This window comes from Aspergillus pseudonomiae (genome assembly GCF_009193645.1).
Source record: "Aspergillus pseudonomiae strain CBS 119388 unplaced genomic scaffold BDV37scaffold_5, whole genome shotgun sequence".
Lineage (NCBI taxonomy): Eukaryota > Fungi > Ascomycota > Eurotiomycetes > Eurotiales > Aspergillaceae > Aspergillus > Aspergillus pseudonomiae.
Window position 1 is genome coordinate 490,129 of NW_022475997.1, and position 19,472 is coordinate 509,600.

The 19,472-nt window shown below is 50.9% G+C and overlaps 10 protein-coding genes across 10 annotated transcripts; 5 read left to right on the top strand and 5 right to left on the bottom strand.

Moving 5' to 3' along the window:
• Nucleotide 1: 1 nt before the first annotated feature.
• Nucleotides 2-2,666, bottom strand: BDV37DRAFT_238274 (putative tannase). The gene has a single exon (XM_032080827.1). The coding sequence runs from the start codon at nt 2,068-2,070 to the stop codon at nt 313-315; it is 1,758 nt and encodes a 585-aa protein (XP_031946086.1). The 5' UTR covers nt 2,071-2,666; the 3' UTR covers nt 2-312.
• Nucleotides 2,667-3,144: 478 nt separating this feature from the next.
• On the bottom strand, nt 3,145-5,265 carry BDV37DRAFT_238275 (putative phosphatidylglycerol specific phospholipase). Its single transcript, XM_032080828.1, has 2 exons — nt 4,481-5,265; nt 3,145-4,410 (listed from the first exon to the last, which is right to left on the bottom strand). Exons 1-2 carry the CDS (start codon nt 4,793-4,795, stop codon nt 3,214-3,216), a joined length of 1,512 nt encoding a protein of 503 aa, XP_031946087.1. The 5' UTR covers nt 4,796-5,265; the 3' UTR covers nt 3,145-3,213.
• Nucleotides 5,266-5,859: 594 nt separating this feature from the next.
• On the bottom strand, nt 5,860-8,896 carry BDV37DRAFT_238278 (putative dynein intermediate chain). Its single transcript, XM_032080829.1, has 3 exons — nt 8,573-8,896; nt 7,699-8,496; nt 5,860-7,639 (listed from the first exon to the last, which is right to left on the bottom strand). The coding sequence occupies exons 1-3, from the start codon at nt 8,705-8,707 to the stop codon at nt 6,515-6,517; spliced, it is 2,058 nt and encodes a 685-aa protein (XP_031946088.1). The 5' UTR covers nt 8,708-8,896; the 3' UTR covers nt 5,860-6,514.
• Nucleotides 8,897-9,053: 157 nt separating this feature from the next.
• Nucleotides 9,054-9,504, top strand: BDV37DRAFT_278777 (ATP synthase subunit e; the record flags this gene model as incomplete). The annotated part of the gene is made up of 3 exons (XM_032086151.1): nt 9,054-9,077; nt 9,149-9,332; nt 9,434-9,504. The coding sequence occupies 3 exons, from the start codon at nt 9,054-9,056 to the stop codon at nt 9,502-9,504; spliced, it is 279 nt and encodes a 92-aa protein (XP_031946089.1).
• A 180-nt stretch (nt 9,505-9,684) lies between these two features.
• Nucleotides 9,685-10,890, bottom strand: BDV37DRAFT_157948 (CSN8/PSMD8/EIF3K family protein). The gene is made up of 3 exons (XM_032079102.1): nt 10,557-10,890; nt 10,298-10,479; nt 9,685-10,237 (listed from the first exon to the last, which is right to left on the bottom strand). The coding sequence occupies exons 1-3, from the start codon at nt 10,751-10,753 to the stop codon at nt 9,966-9,968; spliced, it is 651 nt and encodes a 216-aa protein (XP_031946090.1). The 5' UTR covers nt 10,754-10,890; the 3' UTR covers nt 9,685-9,965.
• Nucleotides 10,891-11,118: 228 nt separating this feature from the next.
• BDV37DRAFT_278779 (dolichyl-diphosphooligosaccharide--protein glycosyltransferase subunit STT3) lies at nt 11,119-13,752 on the top strand (the record flags this gene model as incomplete). The annotated part of the gene is made up of 6 exons (XM_032086152.1): nt 11,119-11,248; nt 11,321-11,344; nt 11,473-11,553; nt 11,648-12,241; nt 12,292-13,420; nt 13,482-13,752. The coding sequence occupies 6 exons, from the start codon at nt 11,119-11,121 to the stop codon at nt 13,750-13,752; spliced, it is 2,229 nt and encodes a 742-aa protein (XP_031946091.1).
• Nucleotides 13,753-14,503: 751 nt separating this feature from the next.
• BDV37DRAFT_278780 (uncharacterized protein) lies at nt 14,504-14,915 on the bottom strand (the record flags this gene model as incomplete). Its single annotated transcript, XM_032086153.1, has 3 exons — nt 14,504-14,592; nt 14,691-14,815; nt 14,902-14,915. 3 exons carry the CDS (start codon nt 14,913-14,915, stop codon nt 14,504-14,506), a joined length of 228 nt encoding a protein of 75 aa, XP_031946092.1.
• An 827-nt stretch (nt 14,916-15,742) lies between these two features.
• Nucleotides 15,743-16,227, top strand: BDV37DRAFT_157970 (uncharacterized protein). The gene has a single exon (XM_032079103.1). It carries the CDS (start codon nt 15,795-15,797, stop codon nt 16,074-16,076), a length of 282 nt encoding a protein of 93 aa, XP_031946093.1. The 5' UTR covers nt 15,743-15,794; the 3' UTR covers nt 16,077-16,227.
• A 489-nt stretch (nt 16,228-16,716) lies between these two features.
• BDV37DRAFT_268363 (uncharacterized protein) lies at nt 16,717-18,996 on the top strand (the record flags this gene model as incomplete). The annotated part of the gene is made up of 4 exons (XM_032084172.1): nt 16,717-17,617; nt 17,679-17,748; nt 17,806-18,292; nt 18,355-18,996. The coding sequence occupies 4 exons, from the start codon at nt 16,717-16,719 to the stop codon at nt 18,994-18,996; spliced, it is 2,100 nt and encodes a 699-aa protein (XP_031946094.1).
• Nucleotides 18,997-19,078: 82 nt separating this feature from the next.
• Nucleotides 19,079-19,396, top strand: BDV37DRAFT_157972 (uncharacterized protein). Its single transcript, XM_032079104.1, has one exon. The coding sequence runs from the start codon at nt 19,161-19,163 to the stop codon at nt 19,353-19,355; it is 195 nt and encodes a 64-aa protein (XP_031946095.1). The 5' UTR covers nt 19,079-19,160; the 3' UTR covers nt 19,356-19,396.
• The last annotated feature ends 76 nt before the right edge of the window (nt 19,397-19,472 follow it).

Below are 19,472 nucleotides of genomic sequence, written 5' to 3' on the forward strand. Positions count from 1 at the left end.
TGTGTAGAGTTATGGTGGAGTAGCCCTCGCTGTGATATTGGTCTTGTGTGATTATCTATGTACAAGCTCGGTGGAATGTTGCTTGGAAGGAAGAGATTGTAGATTTGTCTCGGTTGGCCTCAGTTTGTGTATGTACGCTCAACCGGGGTTTGATATTCAAAATGTATAGATAAACGAGCCAGGTGCTCAGGAAGCATAAAACGAAGAATGAAAGTCAGGAAGATTAACTAACTTCACTTAGAAGCCATCGGATTCTCAAATCTCGTCACTCGATATGGAAGGTGAGTGGAAAGTAGTAATGACACAAGCACACTAGTATACAGGGACCTTGAAGGCAGGGAACTCGTAGGTCCAGCTGTCAATGGACTTCTCGTCGTTGACACAGTCGAAGGTAGAGTTGCCGCGCCAGAGAGGGCGCTTGGGCCACTGGCAAAGCATTTGGGTCTCGCCAGCGTAGGTACCCGAAGAAACGGTGGCATTGAGACGGGATGGCTTGTTGCCGTGCTCGACCCAGTTGATCATGATCTCCATGTTGTTCTCAGGGTAAGGTCCGGGCTGGAGCGAGTTGGTTCCGCAGTGGGCGGCACCGGGGATCAGGTAGAACTGGTACCAGTCCTCGAGGGCCTGCAGGGCCTCCTCTTCCGTCTTGTCGCCGTACATGACGGACCTAACCGCCTGCCAGTAGTGGACTGAGGAGGCAGCGGGAATACTGGGGTCGGATTCACCGTGGTAGTGCAGCAGCTTTCCGCCGGACGATTGGAAGGGAGTCAGATCAGGGAGGGTGGTCTGAAGGCTGTCCATGTAGCGCACCATACCGGTGTTCATCCAGTCCACCAAGGTGTCATAAGTAACGTTGTTCAGATCCGACAGGTTGTCGAGGTCCAGTAGCTGAACGAACTTGGTGACGTACTCACCACCGGTCGACGGGATGTTGAGCTCCCACTTGCCAGTATCAGAGTTGTACTCGGTCTCAGCATCGCTCAGCTCGGAGGCGATCTGCCAGGAGAGGTACGCACGCTCGCCCTTGCTGTTGTGGAGGCCATCGTAGATGGCCTGGGCGACCGCTACACCGTGTGCGGTAACCGTGCCGTTCTGGGCGGGCTGGTAGCTGGTGGTGCTGCCCTCGGCCTGGCGCTTGACATTGCTGCGCTTGCCATTGCTGAAGCCGAAACCAAGAGAGGTGCTCGTCTCCGCATCACAGTGATACGGTTCGCCGATGATGGAGGTTAAGTTGAAGTGGAGCTTGCAAAGATCTGTCCGGGACACGACACCGTCGGTTCTTCCATCAAGCGGGTCGCAAGCAGCAATGGTTGCGTTCACGATCTTCTTCAGCTCACACGGAGGCGGGTAGTAGTCCAGGGTCTGTTCCACTTCGGAGGAGAACACATGGTGAACCTGTTGCTGAGCGAAACGGAAGGCCGGGGCACCAGTAATCACACCGTCGTACTCCTCACCCCAACGCTGAACTTGACTCATGCCCTCACGTCCTCCATCGGAGCAACCCTCGTAGTAGGTGTAGAGCTTGCTGTCGCCGTAGAAGCCCTTAGTGATGTACTTTCCGATTTGGGTCATCTCTCCCAGCGCCTGGTATGCGAACATGTACGTGGCGTCCCAGTTGATACTTCCGTTTCCATAGAGGACTACCTCGTCGTAACTGTTCTCGAAGGCGTCGTATCCAGCATCGGTGGCACCTCCAACAGCGCCATAGGCGAGACCTCCGGTTGCATCGCTGGATAGAGAGAAGCCTCCTCCACCAGCAACGTAGAAGCGGTTCTCATAGTCGGAAGGTTTGGGGAATGCATACTTGATGACCACCTTGTCGCCCTTGCCGGTATGCGAGTAGGCGACAGTCACATTGCAGTAGTCATAGGTCGTGGTGCTACCCATGCCGGCGGACTGGTTGTAGAGAGGACTGGCCGTGACGGCAGACGGGATCATGCTGATGCCGAGCAGAGTTCCGTTGGCAGGCAAGGCGGCCTTCACGTTGGATACGGTGCACACATCGGTGAAAGAAGCTGCGTTCGCTCCTGCTGCCAAAGCAGCAACGGCCATGCGCGAATGTTGGCGCATCTTTCAAACTAAAAGAACGGCAGAGGTCAACAAGTGTTCAAAGGATGCGAAAAGAGAGAACGAATGATGAGTTCGTATCTAGGAGTATCCATAGGGAAAGTATCGTCCTATTTATTGCAAGGCCGGGTGACTGAGGTCACTGTCTTGGACATCATAAGGTTCGGGATTCGTATCAAGCTTGTGGGACAAGCGGCAGATCAACGCTTTGCCATCCTTAAATCTATTCAGGCAGTCGTCACCAGGTTGCGTGGCAAGATGCCAAGACAAATGCTCTTCCTCGAGGCTCGAGTCTGTCGTGAATTCCCTGTTATCTGATGTTGCGGATCGGCTGAACTCCGGCCTTATCTGATCTCTCCGTCCAGCCCTTATCTCTTGAGTCTGCAAAGCTACTATGTACCCATGATGGAGTCACCATGTCAGCAACATTCAAGGGAGATAAAATGACTGAGATTTGTCTCTATCTTGGCATTCGTCTTGTCTGACGCGGTCTCTTTGAGTGTTTGGCACGCTTTTCTGTTCTATTGAATCCGCTAAGAGAGAACGGGTAATTATCGCCGAGCCCTCGGCGTTAACGATCAAGAGATAAGATGCTGAAGAATTGGGTCTCCAATCACTGCCAGTACCAATTGTTGATCAGGGGCAAACAGGATTAAACGTTACCAAAGGTATTGCGTTTAATTTTAATTTTTATTTTTATCTCCGAGAATCAGGTCTTGTCGTCCTCACATCTAGCATCTGATATATACAAAAAGACCTATTTCCAAGGAGGAAAACAAACGGTGAACTGCGCCCAAGTACATTTACAGAAGACAGCAAACCGATTCTGGACTGGTATCAAAGGACATTCTACATTTAAAAAACGAACGATAGAGACACTCCAAGAGTACCAAACACTATGTTCTGAATTGCGGAAGAGTATATACCCGGCTTCCCCTGACTAGACCTCAAGGTAGTGGAGGCTGAGCCAATTTACAAGGCATACTAATGTAATGGTTCCTTAGATGGGAATGGGGAGTTTCCACAAAGGCAAAATCTTTGTTGTTGCCTGCAGTCATTTAATTGAAACGGTTATTGTCATAATTATATCGTCATCATGGTCATATGCTACTCTAGACATCGAGTCTAGACTGTACAGATTCGTTTCTAAAAATCAGCCGGCTCAGGTAGCTTCGCCGGCGTCTCACGGAACGTGTTGGTGATCAGCCCTCGGAAGCTGGGAGACCAGTCGACGCGAGGAGTGAGGATGTCCAGGTTCCAGAGCTCAGCCACATACTTGAGGATAGAGGTGTGGGTGAATTCGTTAGGCTGGTCAGTCGGGCTATTTTGAACCACGCCCTTACCCACCCACGGAGACATCAGAACGGTAGGGACTCGGATACCCAAACGGTCGAAATGGAAGGTGGCCTCTTGGCCGTCCTTGGCCGTTTCGGTGTACGTCAGGTTATCGCCAGCCGGCACGTTCTCAGGGGGGGATACATGGTCGGCAAAACCACCGTGCTCGTCAAAAGTCAGGATGAACAGCGTCTCATTCCACTGCGGGGAAGAGCGCAACGCCTCGTAGATGCTCTTAATGAAGCCCTCGCCCATATTGATCGGAGAGGGTGGGTGGAAGGACATGTACGAGCAACATTCTGGGTTGATCCAGGTAAACTGAGGCAGCGTACCGGCTTTAGCATCATTGAAGAACTGGTCAATAGGCTTCACGTTAGTGGCGCCCTTGCCACTCTTGGCAGTCCACTGGTAGAACAAAGAATCTGGAAGGAAACCAGTGGTGTTGGAGTAGTTGATCCAGCTAATGCCAGCGGCCGAGAGCTGTTCAAAGATAGACACCTGAGGCAAGTTGGAGATATCAAAGTCATGGTCATTTTGACCGTGACCGTGCGAGGTGCCCGAAGTCAGATACGCACGGTTGGGGTTGGTCGGTCCTGGAACCGATGCGAACCAGCGGTCAAAGAGCACAAAGTTCTCGGCCATGGCATTGAAAACTGGCACGTGGTCTGGTGTGTAGTAGTTAATGACCTCTGCAGCGCGACTTAAATCGGAGCCGAGCCCGTAAGAGACAATCTGCTCCGTGACGAAACCCTGCATGCCAGGCATATCATTCTTCGCGTTGGGGTGGTAGGTGCTATACACCTGCTGGTTACCACCCGTAATGCTGTGGTCCGGGTCATCGGGAGCCACATTCTTCGCGATCGGTTTGGCGCAAACCTTCTCTGAGAATGGATCGGAAGCATTTGACGGGTTGCAGTACTCGCGGTTGACCAACCCATCGATCTTGGAGTTATATGTCAAGCCACCGGCAAACACATCAAAACTCAGGTTCTCCTCGACCAATACCACCTATATTGTTACTTAGTACTGAAGGTCGCGAAGGGTAACCATTCAGTATTCGACAACGAATGAAACATACCACGTTCTTAATCGGAGTGTCCTGAATAGGGTTTACCGGCTTGCCATATGAAGGGCTGGAGGGGCGGGCATGGGGAAGGCCGTTGATACCCAGGCCCAGGGAGAAGAACGCGAGCAACGAAATGATGCTCATGATTGACAGCAGCAGCGTGATGAGAGTCGTGCGCACCCAGGGACGACGTGGTCTTTCTGGTGACCAGGTCGCCGCCTTTATATGAGCAACTTCATCCTCCTGTATGACCCGATCAGGTCTGAGGATCGGCTGCAATTCGGGCTTTGAAGGGCCACGTGGGGCCGAAGGTGGTTGCCATTGCATGATGGAATGCAGCGGTGCGATCAGTTAGCTTCCTTGCAGCAGTAGACGAGGGTTGAAATGTGAGTTTGTATCACAATAGTCGGGAGTCTCCTTCACAGTAGTCTGTTGTTAGTTCGACCGCATCAGCCGTGGGGTCGACAATCGATAAGGACCCTCTCGCAGGTGGGGCGGCCTTAGGCTCCATTGGCGCTCGGCATGCGGTCTCATGGGAGGACGAGGGCGGTGGATTGGCTGGAGAAACAATCGGCATTGCGGCAGCCCCATACCGCAAGGGGCTTAACGCTTCCCCTCTCATTCGGTCTAGAGTCAACAGCCTGACAAGCCCTAAAACCGCCAGCACTCCAATGATCGATTTCTCTCAGGCATGTGCCATGCAAGGCATCAGGTTCCCGTGTCGATCCCCTGAAAACAATCAAACTTTCCAACTTTTTGAGTCTGTGACTGGAATGAATGACCTTGCTTGGGGACAGTCGGATTTCCTCGCGCCCTATTGGGATCCTGAATATCCTCCGATGGGTCTGTATCCGTGCGCCATTTTTGCAGACGATATGTGATGAACGAGGAACGTTGCTTTGGTGCTGTACCCCTGGGGCCTTTTTTTTTTTTTTTTTTTTTTTTTTTTTTTTTTTTTTTTTTTTTTTTTTTTTCTTGACTCGGCTGCTTACATTCACTCTCCCGTCTCTAGGAAAGTTACTGGCCACTGACGGAAACTTTATCATTTGACCTCCTCAGGTGTTGACATTCTCCCAATACTGGTGGAGCTTAGCCGTCGGACCCAAGCACTGAAACCGCATATGCCATTCAGTTCCAGAAGATGAGCGGTGAGTGATCCGTCATTTCAAAGTATATTCCCTTCAATATAGCCATGGATGCATGCCATACACACTTCCCCCTCTCGAAATGGCCCGAAATGGAACTGAAGGGCTCGCAGGCCCTCATACCGTCATGCGAGCTGGGGCCTCTCCATCATGCGCGCAGATTCCAGAAATGACCCGAGATCAGACAACCGTTGGAGTGATACTTCACTTTGCTAGTAACTTCAACTAAAATAGTTTGCATTTCACCCAGCACCAGTGACCAATTCTTGAATCAGTCTGGAGGGATGGTCTGGCATCTCATCGACGAGGTGCCCAAGTGTTACCCATCACGTAACAGATCCGAGATGGGATCCATGTCCATCCGGACCAGATCGGGAATCGTAGTGCTGGGAAAGCCCTGCAGATGATGAGCCCTTGTGGAGATCATTTAACACGGCAGCTCCTGTCGGCCTGAGACATACAGGAATATGGCGACACGTATGGCATGGATACCGCTAATTGCCTTGCTGAACACCGAACACCGAATCACTCCCGCCACGCAGATCTGGAAAGTAGAATATTTACATTTTAATGCCCTTCTAAGTCAGGTCGAGTATAAATCCAGAGAACCTGCCTTCCTGGTCCAACAAATGCATACATACATCAACAGCTGCCCGAGGGGTATATGATAAAAACTACATAAAGACGCCATGCAACGAAGTTTGGTACAAAATGAGCGGGAGAAAGGGAGGGGCTACCATGCTGTAGCAACTGGATGAAGCCTGCGGATGAAGATCTTGCGGCGTTCAGGCAACGGGGGATCAACACTCCTCGCACAAAGTCTAGAGTCAAGCCGCATTGACCGTCCGCTGGAGGTTGAAAAGCGAAGCGATCTATGTCAATCGCAAACCTAATTATCACTTCAGTTGATCCGGTCCTTTTGCTCTAGTTTCCCCACCAGTCGCTTCACTCCGGCCCATTCCTCGGCTGGCACATCTTCGGGAGTGCCACTAAGGCCCTTTCCTACCTCAAAGACGGTGACAACCCCATCTAACCCACCTGTGGCAATTCGCCTGCCCTCGCGCTCCTCCCAGGCCACCTTGTTGAGACTACTCGTCAAGATGCCACCACGACCCTTAGACGGGGTGGTCCGCACGACGGGGACTTCCGTATCCGTGTAGAGGTCCCAAACTTCGAGGTTTCCAGCACCGTCGACGAGGGAGAAAACTCCAGGGCGGTGGGGAGACCACCGAGCATCATAGACAACATCTTCGCGGTTGATGTCGAGAATCGGAGATACAACCTGTGTCGTGGAGATGGCCGAGGTGGCCGGCGCGGTGGTTGCTGGTGGCCGAACACGCCATAGCTTCACGCTCCAATCCAAACTAGAACTCAGCATTAGATCCCCCAGGTCAACAGGGCCCCGTGCCGGGTGGAAGGCTGTAGACATGATAGGGGCTGCATGGCCGCGGTACGCGAGACGGTGATCAGTTCCGGCCTTAGCACCGGCTCGGTCGTAGCGATGGCAGGGGTAAATCCCGCCTTCTTCTGTGCCAACGATGAAAAATGTCGGATCGGATTGTGGGAATGACATGGTCGTGGGAGCGAGATCTTCGGTTTTAGAGGGCGGGGGAGTAGAAAGTTCGAGATATTCTTGAGGTTGAGACAGCATATCAACAGTCCAGCCACAAACCACGCCATCCGTAGACGCAGTAAGTATATTATGGGCATTCTGTGTGCCGATGATTGAAATGCTATAAACTGGATGAGTGTGCCCAGAACCAGTCAGAGGCGTCTTCTGTACCGGTGCACCACCACCTGCGCGCGATGACCGAGTATCCCAAAGCAGAACCTGCCCGGAATACGAACCGCCAACGATAAGATTAGGGTGGAATGGAGAGAACTTGGCCGCCAAGATATCGGATGTAGAATGGAACACATACTCGGGGCGGGATTGCAGGTGTTGGTTCCAAATCTGAACCAGACCGTCCGGTTCATGAGGTGCGGATGGGTTTTTGGTGTATGCAGCTAAAACAAGCTCTGGGAACTATAGGTGGCTAGTCAGCGATGCATAACAAGGGAAAACTAATATCGCGGGTGACAGACCTTTGGAGAAAAGCTCACGTCGCTGATCATGCGCTTCTTGCTCCATCGTTCGTCCCAAAACTGGCAAACCTCTCTGATGCCTCTCCTTTTCTTTCCATGTTCGTCATCCTCCTCCACATCGCCATCAAGTCCACCAAGTTCATAGTCCGCTAGTACGTCATATTCCTCATCAAGAGCACGCTCAATAACCTTTGCGGAACGTTCAACGAAGTCCAGGAAATCCTCGGAAGAAGTCACTGCCTTCAGTTCATCATCATCCAGTGTGCGCAATGGATACCGTAGTTTTGAAGATTCATCCTCGGCGTCATGTTCTGCCTTCTGCTGGGTAGCTAGCAGCTCCTCCTCGATTTCTGCGCGAAGCTTCTTCCGGATCTCTTCGTCGCGCTCGCGCTCCTTCCTGCTTAAGCGTTTACCTGTGCCTGTAGGATCCTGCCCGTCTTCCTCTTCAGATTCGACCGATGAATTATCTTGTGGCTGTTTCGAGTCATCTGTCTGGACTCCTTTACTGTATGTAACGATTTCGGGTTTTGGTTCAGGGGGTGGTGCTGTAGGATATGGCTCTGCACCGACGGTTTGGACGGCGATCGAATGCAAAACTGGCCGCGCAGCAGGAATGAATGCTTCGGCATGGTCTCCGCTTACTTGGCTAGCGCTAATCACTGAATTCGGTCTGCTCCCTTTGCGTGAGGGGCCATCTGCGTGGCTGATGGATGCCGACCCAGGGCGGTCCACAAGACGTGAGATCAGGTCATCGAGCTCCGCTCTGCTATCAGCACGGCTAGGAACTGGGGACACAACCTATAATGGGTGGGGAGAGTTAAAAAAGACATGACTCTCCTGTAGAATATTGGTTGTGTTGAAGAATGTCCCCTACCTCGGAAGCATCACCGCTGTTGGCCCGACTTTGCGAGAACTCCTGCTGGCGCAACTCTCTTTGTCGTTTTAGTTCGGCAAGTTTCGCTCTCTTGGCGAGAATCTCTGCCTTTCGCTGTTGCATAGCTGATGACATGGTGAATTGAGGCAGCCGATGGGCTGACGTACCATCCAAACCAGACCAGTTCGGTACTTTCAAGTTTATGATTATTTACTCCCGTCTCAAGTTATGTTATGCGCGTTAGGTGGACTTCCCCGTCCCGCGCCCAGAGTTCGGGTCGGCGGATGACATAAGCACAGGCCCCCGACGGTCCGGAAAAACTCGCGACAGGAACTTCGTCTTGAACAAGCTTCTGAGTATCCTGTCCGATTGCCAGCCATTGCCAATTGATACCCTCCAAACGGTCGCTCGGAATCCGGCCTTGTTACCCTGCGTTTATTTGTCCTTTTTGAATTTCGCTCCGGAGACCAAGATCTTAAAGATGGCTACCGCACAAGGTGTCAACGTAAGTGTCCGCAAGGGCCCCGTTCTGATAATGGACCCTGGGCAACTGACAGCATCATTCCCGCATTACAGGTCCTTCGCTACTCGGCTCTCGTAGCCGGTCTCTTCTACGGTGCCTACCACCAATCCTCGATCACTGCCAACGCGAAGCGTGCCGAAGCCGACCGTGAATACGCCCGCCAGGAGCGCCTGATCCAGCAGGCCAAGGCCGAATGGAAGAGGAAGACGGCACCCAAGGACACACAAAACAGCGGAAGTATGTTGCCAGCTTTTTGAGCCCCGAATGAGATGCGACGCCTTCGATTTATTCCACGAAGGCAATGTCATACTTGATCCGACACTAACGGTTGCCTGCAGTCATCACGGATCCCGAGGACAGCCGGTTCGACCTTGAGGCGTACCTGAAGATGAAGGCCGGGGAGAACTAGAGGAATTGGAAGGTACAAAGCGAAAGGACGAGTGACAACTGTTCTGGTACAACGGTCGTACCCCCTAGGGTATAAGAAAGGTTGTTTCGGGTAACCCCCGATTATGTATTATTGTTTGGTCTAATTTCCCAGAGTCGTGTCATTGCGAGCGAAAGGAATGATTTTTCTTTTACGTTACTAGAGATCCTCTCCGAGTCATTGTACATACCCTGGGCTGTCATGCGTCTGTACACTACAGTTGGGCCAGAAGAGCAAGAGATTCTGTTCGCTTTGGTGTCATTGCTGATCCCTTGTCCTGTGTGCGCCCTTGGGTGGGGTGATACTCTATCATTGCTCAACAGACGTTCCCGCCATTAAACGGACCTGGTGGTCTATTGTTGCGTAGCCATCTCAGCTCCCCTTTGTTCAACCAGTCGGGTCTTCTCGGTTTCTAAGCGATGTCGTGTCCGTGTCATCCACCTTTAACCCCCATGCTTCCCAACCAATGCCATGATTTGACTCATTTCATCGTATAACCGAGTGTCCTTTTCTGGTGCCATAGGGATAGGCTTAGGGTGTAATAGTCTTGTGCTTTCATCCCATACCCAACCAACTGCAGTGAATTTCTGTATTACTGCGGGGTCGCCCTGCTCTGCTGCTGCAGTATCGAGACCGAGATAATTTGCAGCTGTTGCAGGCCGTATCGCTTCATAGGCATGGCTGACTTCTTTCAATGTTTTCTCCTGGAAATATGCTGGGAAAATAGTTAGAGCAAGTCACAGGGACAGAGACAAAGTCGACGTGTTTCTCATACTCTCGTAGCTTTCTACCGCCGGACGCAGAAGCTCTGGCCAGGGTAGCTCTCTTAAGATTTTGTAGATCGACTCATATTTCCTCTGCCAAACAGCCCGTAATAGAGTCAGGCAATTCTGGAGCGACGGATCATTTTGCGACAGCCCTTGTGGCATTCGTTGAGTCATCGCGCGAGCTTCGTATCTGTTTAATGTCAGGTTATTACCATTGTTTGACTGACCAGGGGCCTTCTCCGCAGCCTTGGGCAGGGTAGAACTCACATTTGATCTGTCAGAAGATGCGCAAAGAAAAATGTCGAGTAGAATAGGCTGAGGAGCTCCGATACATCGCTATCAGTTGTTGACATTAAGCAAGCCTCGCCTTCGTACTCCACCAAAGTATTGTAGAGCTCTATTGGTGAACGACTAGATTTGAGCACTGTGGAAAGTTGTTCCTTGGAGAGTGGAGGTAAATCCATCTTGATTAGATAAGGTGTCAATGAAAGTGTGCTAATCACAGAGACGGCAAGACGAGAGAAGGACGTAGGCAAAGACCAAGGGCAGCACGCTGAAGCTAATCTCAGCAGTATTGATAGTGACGGTTGATTGATATCAAAGGCGGTGCGGTGTGGGGGCGCGGAGAGTTCAATGTGACGGTATTGTATGTATGTAAAGTATAAACGTGCCTGATGCCAAGCCTCGGAAGTGACCACCTTGCGAAGCTGTCCCCAGTCAATCAACGAAACATCCAACTACTCCTCTCTTCAGCTCCAGGGCAGGACGAGGGCCAACTCTCTTTTGCTTTCCCCATTGATTTTTCTTTTTACGTTTTTCTCTGGCCGTTATGGCCGAAACACCTGTTGATGCCTTGTTGAAAGGCAACACCGGCAGGAATACGCGCGGCTTGCTGCGCATCATCATTCTAGTTACTATCGCCGCCGCTGCAGTGTCGAGTCGACTGTTCAGTGTGATTCGTATGTTGTTCGACAGATAATCTACTTGTAGTTACTCATTGGTTCAATTGGTACTGACTTGTTATGCGCTAGGTTTTGAGAGCATTATCCATGAATGTACGTTCAGCACCAATTATTCTATACTCCGACAAGTTGCCCACAGCCCCGGCCTTCGACCAATATACAATACTATTGTCTTTCTCTTCGTTAAGAGCTTCTATGTCCACTGACTTAATGCCCTACAGTCGATCCTTGGTTTAACTTTCGCGCAACAAAATATTTGGTACAACATGGCTTCGAAAGCTTCTGGGACTGGTTTGATGACCGTGAGTGATTATTCCACCGGCGACACCAGCTACATTCAACAGCCAGGCGGTGACGGTCACTTGCTTAAGGTACTAATTGGCGAATTCTATATAGGAACATGGCACCCTCTGGGACGTGTCACTGGTGGCACGTTATACCCAGGTCTCATGGTGACCAGCGGCGTGATTTACCACATCCTCCGGTTCCTGACCATTCCCGTCGACATCCGCAACATTTGTGTCTTGCTCGCACCGGCATTTTCTGGTCTCACAGCATTTGCAATGTATCTGCTGACTTGTGAGATGTCCATCTCGCCTTCCGCTGGTCTCCTTGCTGCTGCTTTCATGGGCATTACCCCGGGATATATCTCTCGATCGGTTGCGGGTAGCTATGATAACGAAGCCATTGCAATTTTCCTTCTTGTATTCACCTTCTTCTTGTGGATCAAGGCTGTCAAAAACGGTTCGATCATGTGGGGAGCGCTGACCGCTCTCTTCTACGGTTACATGGTGTCGGCTTGGGGTGGTTATGTCTTCATCACCAATCTGATTCCCTTGCATGTCTTTGTGCTTCTCTGTATGGGAAGATATAGCTCCCGTCTGTACATCAGCTACACCACCTGGTATGCGCTGGGAACTTTGGCAAGCATGCAGATTCCATTCGTCGGCTTCCTCCCCATTCGGAACAGTGACCATATGTCAGCCTTGGGTAAGCGTGCTCTCGAATGGTTAACGGGAGATATATTAACGACTATCTAGGTGTATTTGGTCTGATCCAGCTCGTGGCATTTGCTGACTTTGTCCGCGGCTTCATACCCGGTAAACAATTCCAAAGACTTCTTACTGCCATGGTCATCGTCGTATTTGGCGTTGCCTTTGCCGGACTTGTTCTTTTGACCGTATCCGGAGTAATCGCCCCGTGGAGCGGTCGCTTTTACTCCCTTTGGGATACTGGCTACGCCAAAATCCATATCCCCATCATTGCGTCAGTGTCGGAGCACCAGCCGACCGCTTGGCCAGCTTTCTTCTTTGACTTGAACCTCCTCATTTGGCTCTTCCCCGCCGGAGTCTACATGTGTTTCCGCGAACTCAAAGATGAGCACGTCTTCGTCATTATCTACGCAGTCTTGGCAAGCTACTTCGCCGGTGTCATGGTTCGTCTCATGCTTACACTGACCCCGATTGTCTGCGTGGCGGCTGCGCTGGCGTTGTCGACCATCATTGATACGTATGTGTTTGCATCTCGTGGGCCGAGCTCTCAAAGCAAGGCCCAAGACGAGGCGTCCACAGAAGGCCTTCGTTCCACAAGGAACCCGGTGGTTGGAGTTTCGTCTTATATCTCCAAGGCAGTTGTGACGTCCTCCGTCGTCATTTATCTGCTCCTGTTCGTTGCGCACTGCACTTGGGTCACATCCAATGCCTACTCTTCCCCTTCGGTTGTTCTGGCTAGTCGGATGCCGGACGGTAGCCAATTCATCATCGACGACTACCGTGAAGCCTACTACTGGCTTCGCCAGAACACCCCCGATAACGCCAAGATCATGTCCTGGTGGGATTATGGATACCAGATTGGTGGTATGGCGGATCGCCCCACTCTTGTCGACAACAACACCTGGAATAACACCCACATCGCCACGGTTGGAAAGGCGATGAGCTCTCGCGAGGAGGTCAGCTATCCTATCCTCCGCCAGCATGATGTTGATTATGTGTTGGTAGTGTTCGGCGGATTGTTGGGTTACTCTGGTGATGACATCAATAAGTTCCTCTGGATGGTTAGAATTGCCGAAGGCATCTGGCCCGATGAGGTTAAGGAGCGGGACTATTTCACCGCACGGGGTGAATACCGTGTGGATGATGAGGCTACTCCCACGATGCGCAACAGCTTGATGTAAGGACGCCCGAATTTTGCAAATGATACTTTTAAAGCATGTGCTAATGAGACCCGGCAGGTACAAAATGTCCTACTACAACTATAACGCCCTCTTCCAGCAGGGTCAGGCCATGGACCGCGTCCGAGGCTCCCGACTGCCCGCTGAAGGGCCACAACTTTCCACCCTCGAGGAAGCGTTTACCAGTGAGAACTGGATCATCCGTATCTACAAGGTCAAGGACCTCGACAACTTGGGCCGCGACCATAACAGCGCCACAGCCTTCGAGCGGGGCCACAAGCGGAAGCGCGCTACCAAGAGGAAAGGACCCCGTGTTCTGCGAACCGAGTGAAGGTGGAATCTGTGATTCCGCCCATCTTTGGTTTGTGGCCTCGTAAGGGACAGATGGATCCCTTCTCTCTGTTTAGCATGTTCCTCAATTCCATGTTTTTGTATTTGAACACCGTTTAAAGCGGCAATGTAGACGATTAGAAAATGCATGTGATTAAAACATAAGCCACCATGTTGAAATGGGCTTTGCGTCGTGCAATGTAATCAAACCCCCAGCCTCTGTAAATCTGGGGCTTCGATGGTACTGCATCTGCAATCAATAAGAGCGTGGTATCTTGAATGGTTTAACTGATACTATACAGATATAAATGCTAATAAAAACAGGAAAAACAACAGAATGAGATGAGAGGCCTTTTTTAACCCGGCACCCAACCGAGTTACTTCTTCACACCACCCCAACTGTACAGCGATGCCGCGGCGCTGGGTCCTGCACAACCCCAATTCACCATCACTTCACACTTCGTAGACTCCAAAAAGGAATCCTACATTTCCTACCTTCCTAACACGCTGAATCCCCCACCCCCCTTTCAAAGTCCACACGCAGGTAACGCCAGGCAATGGAAACACAATTCGCCACGTACTCCGGTACCCGATACATTATCCGATCAACGATCGAATCAAACTATCGAATCAAACTATCGTCCTAGACCGTCAGTGTACAATTCGAGCCCAGACCAACTCAGGATCTAGCATAACCAAGTCGAGGGCGGAATGTACACATCAACGGGTCCGACTGAACGGTCAATTTGCACTCATTGCTTCTGCTGAGGCTTCGCGGGTGTCTCGGGGACCTTCACATCAGAGAATTCATCCTGACCAACTGCGCGGATGGTGTAGGCGTCTTTCGTAGAATGAATTTGTTAGTACGTTATTCCCTGGATCTAGGATGGTTTCTGGTTTGTGATTCCGGGCGGATGATGAGATCGGAGTCGAACGTACAGACGCTGATAGTGAATGCGACGAGACCGAGACCGGTCAAGGCATTCTTGATGAGGTAGGGACGACGGGCGCGCAGGAGGGCAGCCCCAGCGCGGTAGTCCCTGCCGTAGTAGGTGGAGTTGAAGCTAGGATTCTAGGGTTAGTATGGGCTCACCCGTATTGAGGGTAATGAAGAGGGGAGTGTATTGTGTGCGTAGCGAGGAATACGTACATTCCGGAGGCCATCTTTTAATATCTTCTTGTGAGTGTCAAGTAGAAGGAGATGTTCGTATTATTCAAAGGAAATTGAGAAAGTCGTGAGGGGCTGTACAGCGAATAAGTGAGGACTGATTTGACACCGTCGGAAGATTATCGCTAGTCTTTCGATCAAAAGTCTTGGCGGGTTTGGGCCGGATTTAAGGTTGGTTGACGGAGTTAGGACTATACTTGGGTGCATATTGGATGGTTTACTCGACAACAGCAACATATCACTATGACTTGAGAAATTGCATCTCCTTCAGCTGAAATATTTAATTTTCTCAGCCTTAACATTTCCGCGCAATGATTACTCGCCGCTTATGATGTTTACATGCTGGTGGTACAGCCGAAACATACTCATGTTCTCATACATACAGCTCTGCTGCTCCTATTAAAAAAAAAGGTATAAAAATGATAGCCCCGAGCCACAGGCCGAGCGGGACCTCTCGCATATATGCTGAGACTGAACCCTAAACGAGAATCATACTGTACTCCGTATAAGGGTTAGTAGAAGGATTCAAAGGTAATTTCAAAGGCAGGAAGAACTGACCCACTAGACCACCTGGGCAATTATGAATTATTTTTTAAGAATTTTGAAAGTATCAGCCACCATACCCACAACATCAGCTTGGTACTGATCATCACGTGGAATGGTTTTTGCTTCTCTTTTTTCTGTTTTGATCCGCTAGTTGGTTGGCATATCGCGGCGCATGAGATAGCCAGAAGTATATCATCATACCCCCAAGGGCGGTGAGCAATGACCCGAGTGAAGGAAAAGCGAAAAGACGGGCAGAAAAGGGCCGGACGATACGGGCGGCATACAGCAGCGTGACGCTTTCTCAGTCTCTCGCTCCCTCGCTCTTGGTCATGATCAATCATTCTTTCTCCCTCCACCAGCAGCAGCCACTTTTCTCTACGCTAACGCTCTGGTGGTTCCCATACTCAATCGTTGTCATAATCGCTCGCTTAGGAATTGCTATTTTTTCCCTCCAGAACCTCGACATCAACCCACCTCTCTTCTATGCCGTTCATTCTCCCGCAGCGCTTTACAGTCGTATTGCCCGCTTCGTGAAGTCGACCTCCACCTCCCTCCTCTTCGTCGTCCTTCGCCCTCCCGCCACGAAGTACTCGTTTGCGCCGATCCTATAGTATATCACATCCTTGGCGACATACATACAACATTATCTGGTTATATTGGCGAGAACTTGTGGCCTTGAACCTCCTTCTGCAACTGCGGTCTTGGAGAATCGTGCTCGGTCGCGGCAGCCGGGGTTACCACAGGTTTCGCGATTGGCGCATTATTGAACGGTACGTTTTTTGCTGGCCTACAGCTCCATTGATGGCTTGATCTATACCCGATGCGATGCCATTATGGATTCTGGCACACTGTGAAAACTGAGTATCGCTGTTGCTCTGGCGCACTTCCCAGCGCTCAAAGCCGGGAACGAATGATTGCCCGTGAGTCTGGGGTGTGTGATCAAATCTCCGCACCGCCTTCAGACACTCTGCCCTCACAACATCCTTTTTTTTTTTCATTCTCCTTCGTTGATTTGGTCATTCGGATTGATGTAGTGTGAACGGTTTCCTTGACATATCTATAATGTATTTTCCGAGTCTCTCTAACATTTTCTCTTCGATCCATTTAGCTCTTGGTCCGACTGCACTCTCTTGACCGCTGGCTTCCTCTACCCACAAGCATACTGAAATCAACTTCCGTGGACCTCTCATTTTACCTGCCTCTTTTCACCCTCTGAAGCCACCGAAGTCTGTGCACCACCTTCCATAACTAATGGAGGTGGCCGAAAGCAGGGAAACTACCTCGGTCGGTCCGTCCGCCGGGGCAGAATCCACCGTCACCAATGGCGAACACCACCTTCTCATTGCCGAGGCGCTCATAGATGATGATGACGATGGACGATCTAGTAGTCTAAGTGAAATAGACGATGTCTCCGAGAATCTGGCGTTCGACCTTGAGTCTCCTAAACCTGAGAAGGCCATGACGGAGAACGATTCAGAGGCAGAAACCGAGCGCATTGAAGATTCTCCGAATAATATTCGTTTGAGAAGAGACATTGTTGTGAGCGCAACTAATCATGGTCCGAGCCCCAGCAAGCTAGCTCAGTCAACGACATACGAAGAAGTCGAAGACGAGGAGCATGTGCCAGACGATTCGCCCAGCAAGCCCCGCTCAAAAAATAACCAGATCCCTGACCTTGGTGAAGAGACGCCAGAGCTTGACGACTCAGCACTTTCAGAAGGCATCGGAAAGAAACGTAAACGGCACGGCTCTGCTGATGAGCTGGGCACGGAACTTGACGAAGAGGACGAGCCTCCTCAGAAACGCCGCGGCTCACTCCGAAGCGAACTGAGCGATCCTCCCGCTGAGGATATTGTGCTGACGCCTGAGCCCATTGAGGAGGAACCCATTGAGGAACCTTCCAAGCCCAATGAGGAAGATACCCCAGTCGACGATATTCCCGAGTCCGACTTGCCAGCGGCTCCTGCTAAGGGAAGAAGGAGTAGGAAAGGCAAGCGAAAGGGGCGGAAAGCGAGAGATGTCGATGACGATGCCGACATGGCTCTCGAAACTGGCGCGGAAGGCGGTGGGGATGATATACTTGGGGATGAGGAGGCTGCCGAACGCGAGGAAGCAGATGATGGTGAGGCAGCCGCCAAACTTGAAGAAGAATGTAAGTCACTATGTCCTCCCCAACCATGTCACTTTCCCTTCGTGCTAATGTTCGAGTGTAGCAGCAAAACGGGTATCTGCGATGGAATCGCTGGCAGTTTTAGAGCGGGAGTTTGCCGCCTTGCGAGACAAGTAAGGATCCCTGCATCTCTTGGACAGACATGCATTGGTTACTGACTAAGCCAATAGGATCTATGATGAACGAGTCTCTAAACTTAACCGCGAACTCGAAATGCTCAACGGGCCGAACCCCACACATCCCGAGTTTCTGCGGCAGTTGGAGTGTATACAGCGATATCGGGACGCCAAGATCAAATACGAACATACGCTGTATCAGTACCGAATCAAGGCCTTATTGAACAAGAGCCTGGCCGAGCGTGCACAAGCGCATAGTACTTACTTCCAGCGGGTCCGGGACGTTCGTGAAAAACACTCGAGTGCCATCAGCAAGCAGTTCTATGCCATTCAGCATGATCGCTTCAAGACGGATGAAGTTAGTCCGCAGCATTATATTCCATTTCCCACGCGCCGTTCGCAACAGATTGCCAACCAGACTGCCTACAATCAAGAAGTATCCATTCTGGCTGGTGTTGCAAAGTATGTCGGCTTCCCAGCCGCACCTTCACTGTCTGCTGCACGACCGGCGGAGCTTGAAGAGGACATGGAAAAGATGGGCGTAAGTTTGTTCTGGAGGCTCTTTGATCACCATGCTTTAATGCTGACATAATTTGCGGGCAGATCTCCATTGAAACGAGAGTTCCTATCTCACATCATCACTCCACATTACCGCGAGGCGCCATGTCGTCTATGTCGTCGAACGTCTTCCGCGCTGCGGCAGAGGAAGCGTTCCTAGAGCAGACCCCTTGGGCTAACCCACAGCATCCAATCCATCATCAACAACAAATTCCACCAAGACCCCAGAGTCGAGTATTTGAGAACCCTCGGGCACCGGCTTATACCACACCAGCAGCCCAAAAACGTGTAGTGGACATTCATGCTCCCAACGGGTCAGCGTCCACCATTGCCGAAAATTCCTCGGCAAACAACACACCCTATGATCACGAACAGTCCACCCAGGGTCTCGGGCCGTATGGGAATCCCGAATACGACGCCGACCGACGATCCGGGTTCCGATCATTAAGCTCCTCCCCGCTAGATGTACGGAAACCCCATCCATCCTCGTATAACACACTCGACAACCGATCACCACCGCACCGGAATGCAGGCTACTCACCGCCCCCTGCCCGATTAGGGCTCTTCCAGTCAAAACGTGACTCATCACCACCACCGGTGCCCTCCAAACCAGCAAATTCCATACATCACCACGGATCAGCCGGAGTTCTAGGCGGCTCCGGCTCGAACCAAATGACAGCCCGATAGAACCCAGAACACCCAAAGACCGCGCCATGATAGCCCCCATCCTCCTCTCTACCCCACTTCATAACGTCTCACTTATTGTCATTGTCTCCATAAAGGTTTTGGATAGTGTATAGGGTTCCACACGGTGTTGTAGAGTTGCGCTATTATTATTTTTCTTATAATGTATGTACGGGTTAGCATGTATGGCTGGAATCGAAAAAGGGATGAGATCAACTTCACTTACAGTACCCCTTTTGCTTATTTATCTTTTTGCTTGGGTCTTGGCGCATCGTGAATATGGGATTAAATGGATGCATTGCTTGGGCTTGCCTTGTGTTGTGTTACCTTTGTTTTTGCACAATACCTACCTATCTAACTAACTATACGTGCTCTATGATATACATATTGGCCTTGAGCCTTGTTTATTCTACTTCATTTGAGTGCTTACTCCTCGGATATGTATAAGGATATAATGGACAAAAATATAATTAACTAGA

Coding starts and splice junctions, on each gene's coding strand:
- BDV37DRAFT_238274 (XM_032080827.1), bottom strand. CDS start 2,070: ATGCGCCAACATTCGCGCATGGCCGTTGCTGCTTTGGCAGCAGGAGCG.
- BDV37DRAFT_238275 (XM_032080828.1), bottom strand. CDS start 4,795: ATGCAATGGCAACCACCTTCGGCCCCACGTGGCCCTTCAAAGCCCGAA. Junction 4,411..4,480: donor ACACTCCGATTAAGAACGTG/GTATGTTTCATT, acceptor GTAACAATATAG/GTGGTATTGGTCGAGGAGAA.
- BDV37DRAFT_238278 (XM_032080829.1), bottom strand. CDS start 8,707: ATGTCATCAGCTATGCAACAGCGAAAGGCAGAGATTCTCGCCAAGAGA. Junction 8,497..8,572: donor ACAGCGGTGATGCTTCCGAG/GTAGGGGACATT, acceptor CACCCATTATAG/GTTGTGTCCCCAGTTCCTAG. Junction 7,640..7,698: donor ACGTGAGCTTTTCTCCAAAG/GTCTGTCACCCG, acceptor AGCCACCTATAG/TTCCCAGAGCTTGTTTTAGC.
- BDV37DRAFT_157948 (XM_032079102.1), bottom strand. CDS start 10,753: ATGGATTTACCTCCACTCTCCAAGGAACAACTTTCCACAGTGCTCAAA. Junction 10,480..10,556: donor CATCTTCTGACAGATCAAAT/GTGAGTTCTACC, acceptor GACATTAAACAG/ATACGAAGCTCGCGCGATGA. Junction 10,238..10,297: donor GGCGGTAGAAAGCTACGAGA/GTATGAGAAACA, acceptor CTATTTTCCCAG/CATATTTCCAGGAGAAAACA.
- BDV37DRAFT_157970 (XM_032079103.1), top strand. CDS start 15,795: ATGATCAATCATTCTTTCTCCCTCCACCAGCAGCAGCCACTTTTCTCT.
- BDV37DRAFT_157972 (XM_032079104.1), top strand. CDS start 19,161: ATGTACGGGTTAGCATGTATGGCTGGAATCGAAAAAGGGATGAGATCA.